The sequence below is a fragment of the Mandrillus leucophaeus genome, unplaced genomic scaffold, assembly GCF_000951045.1.
Source record: "Mandrillus leucophaeus isolate KB7577 unplaced genomic scaffold, Mleu.le_1.0 Scaffold98, whole genome shotgun sequence".
Lineage (NCBI taxonomy): Eukaryota > Metazoa > Chordata > Mammalia > Primates > Cercopithecidae > Mandrillus > Mandrillus leucophaeus.
Genome location: NW_012110696.1, coordinates 232,109 through 240,707, shown reverse-complemented (window position 1 = coordinate 240,707; position 8,599 = coordinate 232,109). Strand labels below are relative to the sequence as shown.

Genomic DNA, 8,599 nt, shown 5'->3' with positions numbered 1-8,599 from the left:
GAGAGGGTGAGGGGGTGAGGGTGAGAGAGTGGCAGGATGAGGTGAGAGGGTGAGAGGGTGAGGGGGTGAGGAGGTAAGGGGGTGAGAGGGCTCCGAGTGGGACAGGGACCCTGGCTGCATGGCTTGGCAAGAGGCAGAGCAGAATCTCCCTGATTGGGTGTAGGCAGCAGGTAGACTGAGAATGGCACCTCTGGGATGCCAACCTCCCCCGCTCCTGCTCAGCCTCCCTCCTCTCCTGGCCTAGCTTTGTCCTCCACTCACCCTAGTGGGGATGGATGGTCAGCCGTAGACCCTGGGTTGCTTGTCTTGTCTTTTTCTTTTCGCGGGGACAGGGGTCTCACTGTCTTTCTCAGGCTGGTCTCACATTCTGGGGCTCAAGCAATCCTCCCACCGTGGCCTCCCACCATGCTGGGATTACAGGCATGGGCCACTGTGCCTGTCCCGGTCCCTAGGTTCATTTCCTGACCTTGTCTGCAGTGCTCTGGGTGCAGGCTCCTGGACACGGGGGACGGAGGGGAAGTGAGGTGGGAACGTGGAGAGCACAGGCCCGATGCGGAGGCCACCCTGGGGGCACCACCGACAGCCAGGGGCCTGGCGATGCTGCTGTTGCTGCTGCTGCCTTGTGTTACAGACGGGGAGACTGAGGCCTAGAGCCGCCGAGTGGCCTGGCCCTGCTGATGCTCCCCCTTTCTTTCCCCACAGGACTCTAAGTTCTACCTGGAGGGCGAGGTCCTGTTTGTGAGTGTGGGCAGCATGGTGGAGCACTACCACACCCACGTGCTGCCCAGCCACCAGAGCCTGCTGCTGCGGCACCCCTACGGCTACACCGGGCCTAGGTGATGCCTGCCCGTGTGGCTGCCAGGCCAAGGCAGTCACAGGGGCCCTGACCCCAGGCCACACAGATGGACACAGGCCCACGTGGGAGGGTGAGCAGGAGCAAGGCCCTGCTTGCCTAGGGCCTCTGTGATGGACATCTCGTAGGACCCTGCCAGTCTCATCCAGCAGGCTGGGTTCCAAGGCTGGACCAGGCTCCAGGCTCCAGAGGATGAGGGGACTCTGTTGCCCCACACTAACTTGCCCTGTCCCAACCCCAGAAACCCAGGACCAAGTCGTGCCTGGGCTCCGAGGACAAGAATAGTGGTCCCCCCATCACACGCACCCCGCAGTGGGCTGGGAGCCCGGCAGGGCCAGGGCAGCTGGGTGGGGCCAGGGCTGGCCCTGGGACCCCGAGAAACGCTAAGACACAGGCTCCAGTAGGGGCTGTTGCCTCCAATAAAGCAGCAGTGAGCTTTGCCTTGGTGGCTGGGGCTTGATTGGGAAGGAGGGGATCACCAGCTTCCTGGGTGCCCACACTGATGTCCAAGTGGTGACTGCAGCAGTACCCAGGAACCCCAAGAGTTGGTTGTCCTGTCTTCCAGGGTGCAGGTCACTGAGTGACTTCTCCAGGGTTCACAGCTAGTAACAGATCAGGACCCAAACTTGGGCAGTCTGGGCTGGGAGCCCACACCCCACGCACTAGTTCTGCTGCCTTGGGTCAGGCCAGGGCAGTGCTGCTGCAGAGCTAGAAGGCCCTGCAGCTACAGCTGGTTCATTCCCTGCATTAGTGCATGAGCAGTTACTGGGTATCTCCTGCATGCCTGGTCCCGTTCCAGACAGGGGCCTCTGGCCTGGCTGAGTTCACAGCCCAGTCTGGGGACAGCTGGGTATGAGGTGCTTATGGCACAGTGTCCAGGGCAGCTGGGTGTGCAGGGACTAGGGGTTTCAGGAATACTTTTTGGAGGAAGTGACAGCTATGATGGGACGTGAACAGTGGACCCTAAGCAGGCCAAGGGTGGGTAGGGATGGTGGTACCCAGATGCCCAAGTCCTCCAGGCAATACTTGACTCAGGTCCAGCCCCAATTGGTCCCCTTACTTTCTGCCATGGAGTTCCAGTGGGTCACTCTCCCTGGCACACCTTCCAGGCTGGATTTTTTTTTTTTTTTTTTTGGAGACGGAGTCTTGCTCTGTCTCCCAGGCTGGAGTGCGGTGGTGTGATCTCGGTTCACTGCAAGCTCCGCCTCCCGGGTTCACGCCATTCTCCTGCCTCAGCCTCCAGAGTAGCTGGGACCACAGGCGCCTGCCACCATGCCTGGCTAATTTTTTGTATTTTTAGTAGAGACGGGGTTTCACCGTGTTTGTCAGGATGGTCTCGATCTCCTGACCTCGTGATCTGCCCACCTTGGCCTCCCAAAGTGCTGGGATTATAGGCCTGAGCCACCGCGCCCGGCCCTTCCAGGTTGGATTTTTAATGAAACAGACTCGGGGGAGGTCGGGGCTGGCAGGGATCCTAGGATCCTTGTGATTTTTCTTAGCACTTTATGTCAGGGAAACCTACACTGAGGTCCGCACTTGTGCCACTGACAGGGACTGACTAGGGGAGAAGGTCCTGCGGCCCCCTTCCTTGGGGTGTGTGCTGGGACCTGTGGTTTGCTGGCGGAAACAAGTGATGAGGCTGGTTAGCGGATGTGGGAGGCTGTGGCCCTAGGGGGCCATAGGGTGCGGTGGAACTGCAGGCCCTGCTGATGACGGCAGCCAGCTGCTTCGGGGAACCAGGTGTCCAAGGCCACCTCCGCAGGGGCTTCCTCTTCAGCCTGCCTGGGGTGAGAGGTCGGTGCACCACAGCCAAGGCTGGGGCACAGGGAGTTTCTGTCTCTGGAAAACCAGCCATTCCTCCTCCCTGTGGTCAGAATTCTTTGCCCTATCTGACCTGAACTCGCTTAGGGAGTCATGCCACTCCCCACTGTGGCCATGGTTTCTCTTCCTGTAAAATTTTATTTTATCATTTTTTTTGTTTGTTTCTGAGATGTAGTCTCATCCTGTCACCCAGGCTGGAGTGCAGTGGTATGATCTCGGCTCACTGCCACCTCTGCCTCCCTGGTTCAAGCAATTTTCCCGCCTCAGCCTCCCGAGTAGCCGGGATTCCAGATGCCCGCCACCATGCCTGGCTAATTTTTTGTATTTTTAGTAGAGATGGGGTTTCATCATGTTGGCCAGGCTGGTTTCGAACTGACCTCAGGTGATCCGCCCACCTCGGCCTCCCAAAGTGCTGTGATTACAGGCGTGAGCCACTGTGCCCGGCTACTTCCTGTAAAATTTTTAAATGGAGGATTGGGTGAGAGTTATGGTTTCCAGCCTGGTGCCTGGAGTGCTGAGCTAGTGGTGCACTCCAGGACACCTTTGCTTTATCTTACACGGCCACCTGGAGCCGGCTCAAGTGGCTAAAACATCCTGGGGCCCAGAGCCAGGTGATAGGTCCCTCTGGCCAACTGGACAGCTGAGGTCTGTGGCTACCCGAAGCCCAGCTGGGGCCCTGGCCCAGTCTCGCCTCCCAGACTCTGCACCTGCTGGCATAGCTGCCCACCTCTGTGTGAGCTGCTCTAGGCCTAGGGCCTCAGTTGTAAGAGTGTTGGGGTGGGGTAGGGGGCAGGCCATCGTCCTTCAGCACAAAGAAGGAGCCATGAGGGGCTCCCACGACCTCCCGAGACTTGTCGTAAATGTTCTAGTCCACATATAAGGGTAGGGTTGGAGTTACCATTTCCTGAGCACATCTGTGAGGTGCCGAGCTGGGTACTTGACAGTCATTTGCTTGGAGAAGCAGCTGCTATTAGACCCATTTTATAGGTGAGAGAACCAAGTCTCACAGAGGCGTGAGTTCAAATCCCACCTCTGCTGTGACTGGCATGTGGTCCCACTAACTGGCATGTGACCCTACCCATCCTTCGCTGCTCTGAGCCTAGACCCTGGCCCCTGCCTGGCTCCCTGCCACCCCTCATGGCCTCTGATGGTCATTGTGGGGGTCTCTGCCTGGCTCCCAGGGCTAGGGTTAGGGCTCTGGGGGTGCTTTCACTCAGCCAAGGGGGCCACAGCACTGGGGAGTGAAACTGCCCCGCCTCACCCTGCTTTGCCCTCTGGGCCTGTGAGGGTGGGCTGGCAGGAGGCCTAGGCCCTGCCCCAGGGACAGTCCTGCTTCCTCATTTTTTAGGTAGGGAAACCTAGGCTTCAAGAGGACTCACTGACTTGCCTACTTTCAAGATGACTTCAGGTGGGCTCAGTTTTGGGGCTTGGGAAAATGACCCAGTGGCTTTGGGAAGCACCCCAAGCCCAGGACGAAACATGCTTCTCTTACTGTGGTTCCATCCGAAGGACTGTGGTGAGCCCCGTGCCTTCCGTTAATAAAGATTTTTATTGTGAAAAGATGTTTTTTTTCTTTTTTTTTTGAGACAGTCTCACTGTCGCCCAGGTTAGAGTACATTGGTGCGATCTCAGCTCACTGCAAGCTCTGTCTCCTGGGTTCAATCAGTTCTCCCGCCTCACCCTCCCATGTAGCTGGGATTACAGGTGCCTGCCAAATTTTTGTATTTTTAGTGGAACTGGGGTTTCACCATGTTGGCCAGGCTGGTCTTGATCTCCTGACCTCAACTGATCTGCCCACCTCTGCCTCCCAAGTGCTGGGATTACAGGCGCGAGCCACTGCGCCCAGCCTTGAAAGATGTTTTTAGAACCAGAAGCCTCGGTTCCCACTGCTGCTTCTGGGCCACATTGTGCAGAGCTCCCCTGCTGGTTGGGGCTCAGTGCAGCCCCAGGGAGGGGCTTCCTGCAGCTCAGGATGGGCGAGGGTGGGCGTCGGGAGAGAGGGGGGCCTGGGGCCTGCGGCTCAGTGCCCTGAGGCAGGCAGGGCTTACTGGGGCCATTTCATAGAAAGGCAGATTGAAGCTTAGCAGGAAAGAGGCTTTTGAGGTGATCCAGGCCCTGGACGGGTGGCCTAGGACACCAGGGTCACACCAGGAACATGGGAGGGCCGTGCTCATCTCTAGAGGAGGGGAATAGGGAAGGACCACAGCCTTTGTCTTTGACTGTGACCCAGCAGTATCAAGCCCCTCGCTGGGCACCTCGCACACACACCCTGCCCTATCTCTGCCTGCACGCCCTGTTCCCTCCACCTAAATAGACTGCCTCCCGAGGGGGCGGTGCCAGGAGGACGCCTGTCCTTGAGGAAGATGGGGCAGTGACCCCACGAAGATGCTTGACAGACAACCCCCACCACCTCAGAAGTGTAAGTGGTGATCCCTTTTAAGCCATCTTCCAGCCATTCTCACTGGAGGGAGATTGGATGGGCACAGAGCAGAATCCTACCCATCTACCCTCCTTTGAACCCCTAGGAAACTTCGCAGGCATTCCAGGCTGCTGGACAGCTGCCCTTGCGTTACCGTCAGCTTCATCCGTGGCCGCGCTCTGAGGGGCTCAGAGCTGAGGCAGAATCCCGTTTTCATTCATTTCCTGCAGAATAAAACAACATACAGAAAAGTGAATAAAACATAAATGCACAACCTCACACACGGTTAGGAAGTGAGCATCTGTGCAACCTCCGTCAGGAAATAGTTTTGCCAGCACCCAAATGCCCTCCCCTCACAGTGTCACTTCCGGCCTCTCCGCCCTGGCTTATGTAAGTCTTATGTTCTTGTTTTTCTAAAAAGTCTTCAACACCCAATTATGCAGCCATTGCAGTATTTTCCTGTTTCTGTGCTTTATCCCCTTGAATCATACAGATGCAAGTTCTGGCAGCTGACTTCTTTGGCTCATTATTATGTCTGTGAGATTTATTTATGTTGCTGTGTGTAGTATAGTTTGTGCATGTTCATTGCTAAAAACTTCCATTGGCTATATCATAGTTCACAGATTCATTTTACTGTCAGTCAAACTTGTTCAGTGCATGCAGCCCAGGATGCCTTTGAATGTGGCCCAACACAAATTTGTAAACATTCTTAAAACATTGTAAAATTTTTGTTGCTTTTCTTTTCTTTTCTTTTTCTTTTTTTTAGCTCATCAGCTATAGTTAGTGTTAGTGTATTTTATGCGTGGCCCAAGACAGTTCTTCCAGTGAGGTCCATGGAAGCCAAAAGATTGGGCATGTCTGCAGTAGCTGGACAGTTGGTTTGTTTCTAGTTTGGGGTAATTACACACAATGCTGCTAGCAACAATTTTGTCCATGTCTCTGATGCACATGTGTTTTTTGCAAATGGGGCACAAATTTTTCTAGGGTTTGTACTTCTGGAGTATGACTTCTGGGTTCTAGGGTATGAGGATCTTTCTAAATATTGTTCTAGTTTACGTGCCCACCAGCAGTAAAACAGAATTCCCTTGCCTTCCCATCCTCGTCAGACATTTCACTTTTGCCAATATGGTGGGGTGTAGTTATGGCCTTAATTTGCATTTAGCTAATTACTAAGGAGATTGAGCATATTTTTATGTTTTTATTAACCATTTTGATTTTGTCTCCTGTGAAGTGTCTGTCATCTTTTGCCCATTTTTTAATGTGTTGTTTGTCCTTTTCTTTTCTTCTTCTTTTTTATTTTTATTTATTTATTTTTTTGAGACAGGGTCTCTGTCACCCTGGCTGGAGTGCAGTGGTGCAATCTCAGCTCACTGCAGCCTTGAGTCAGGCTCAGGTGATTCTCTCACCTCAGCCTCTCAAGTAGCTGGGACCACAGGCCCACACCACCAACCTCAGCTAATTTTTTGTATTTTTAAGTAGAGACGGGTTTCATCATGTTACCCAGGCTGCTCTCAAGCTCCTGAGCTCAAGCGATCTGCTGGCCTCAGCCTCCCAAAGTTGGGATTATAGGCGTGAGCTACCAGATTTTTTCTTATTAATTATTTTCTAATAATTCTTTATATAGTCTTGATATTATCCACAGTGTGTATTGCAAATATCTTCTCTAACTCTGGCTTGACTCTTTATGATGTCCTTTTTTGTTTTTTGGGGTTTTTTGAGACAAGGTCTTACTCTATCACCCAGGCTGGAGTGTTATGGCACAATCATGGCTTATTGCAGCCTCAATTCCTGGGCTTAAACAGTCCTCCCACCTCAGCCTCCTGAAGAGCTGGAACTACAATCACACACCACTATGCCCAGCTAATTTTTTTTTTTTAGAGATAGCATCTTACTATGCCCCAGTTGGTCTCAAATTCCTAGGCTCAATGAGCCTCCCATCTTGACCTCCCAAAGTGCTGGAAGTACAGGCATGAGATGCTGTGCCTGCCAGTTCTTATTTTTAATGCAGTTGAACTGATCAGTGTTTTCATTTTGGTTAGTGCTTTTTGTGACTTAAGAAATCCTTTCCAGGCTGGGTACAGTGGCTCACACCTGTAATCCCGGCACTTTGGAGGCAGAGGCAGGAGGATCACTTGAGCTCAGGAGTTTGAGACCAACCTGGGCAACATGGCAAAACACTATCTCTACAAAAAATACAAAAATTAGCTGGGCATGGTGGTGTGTGCCTGTAGTCCAAGCTACTCAGGCGGCTGGGGTGAGAGGATTGCTCGAGCCCAGGAGGTCAAGGCTGCAGTGAGCTGTGATTGTGCCACTGCACTCCAGCCTGTAAGACAGAGTGAGACCCTATCTCAAAAACAAACACAAAAAACCACTGAAATTCTTTCCACTCCAAGGTCATGAAGATAGTCTCTTAGATTATATTCTGAAATCCTTATAAATTTTAATTTTATATTTAGGCCTTTAATTCATCTGGATTTGTTTTCTTGCATATGGTGTGAGGTAAGGATTCACTTTCATTTTTTTCTCTCCATAGGGTTACACACCTATCCTATCATTATTTATAATCTGACTTTCTGCGCCCATCTGCAATGCCACCTCTGTCATATGTCCACATATATGTAGATCTGTTGCTGGATTCTTTCCTCTGTTCCATTAGTCTGTCTGTTCTTGTGCCAATATCAAGCTGTCTTCATTATTATCAATTATGTATTGACATCTGATAAAGTAAGTCCTTTCCACCTTATTCTTCTTCTTTGAGAGTGTCTTGAGTATTCTGGCTCTTTGTATTTTCATGTAAGGTTTTTCTCTCATATAAATTTTAAAATCAGCTTGTCAATTCCAACAATGATGCACTTGATAGTTTGGGAATTTATTATAGCTATCAGTCAGTTTTGGGAAAATTGACATCTTTACAATATTGAGTTTTCTGATTCATGAACATGGTCTACCTCTCTATCCATGTGGGTCTTCCTTAAGGTTTGCCAATAGGATTTTATAATTTTGTCCATTGTGGTCTTGCTCATCTTAAGTTTGATTTGTGAATATTTTATGTTTCCTTTAGTCTATGGTAAATTGTGTATTTTTAATTTCATTGTTTTGTTAATAGCATATAAAACACACCTTGTCTTTTAACTGGAGCATTTTGTCCATTGTGTATTTAATGTAATTAAATCTACCATCTTATTTTATGCTACATATTGTCTCACTTGTGTTTGTGTTTTTTTCGTCCCTTTTCTCTCCTTTTCCCCTTCTTTGGGATTGAGCAACTTAAAACAAATCATTTCATGTCCCCGCTTCTCCTAGTTAGACAGTTAAACACTCTCTATTGTTACTGAAGTCTAGAGTTAACTAACAAATATTTTTATCCTCCTCCTGGACAACCTAAGGACCTCAGGTGACTTTCATGTGTCTCCCTCATTACTTGATATTATTGTTGTATATATCTAATTCTAACTCAATATGTTTTAAAACTCTCACCCAAGACAGTATTTCTTTTTTTTTTTTTT

At 50.8% G+C, this 8,599-nt stretch overlaps 1 protein-coding gene and 1 long non-coding RNA gene across 2 annotated transcripts in view; both read left to right on the top strand.

Annotated features, from left to right (window-relative positions):
- The window catches only part of SH3BP2 (SH3-domain binding protein 2), a 25,888-nt gene extending 24,594 nt beyond the window's left edge, over nt 1–1,294 (top strand). The window contains exon 13 of the mRNA XM_011970836.1: nt 703–1,294. Coding sequence (XP_011826226.1) covers nt 703–840 — 138 coding nt within the window. The 3' untranslated portion in view covers nt 841–1,294. The remainder of the gene's footprint in view (nt 1–702) is intronic.
- Nucleotides 1,295–1,792: 498 nt separating this feature from the next.
- LOC105532645 lies at nt 1,793–4,236 on the top strand. Its single transcript, XR_001005025.1, has 2 exons — nt 1,793–1,962; nt 2,277–4,236. It is a non-coding gene; the product is annotated as an uncharacterized LOC105532645 (long non-coding RNA).
- Nucleotides 4,237–8,599: the final 4,363 nt, after the last annotated feature.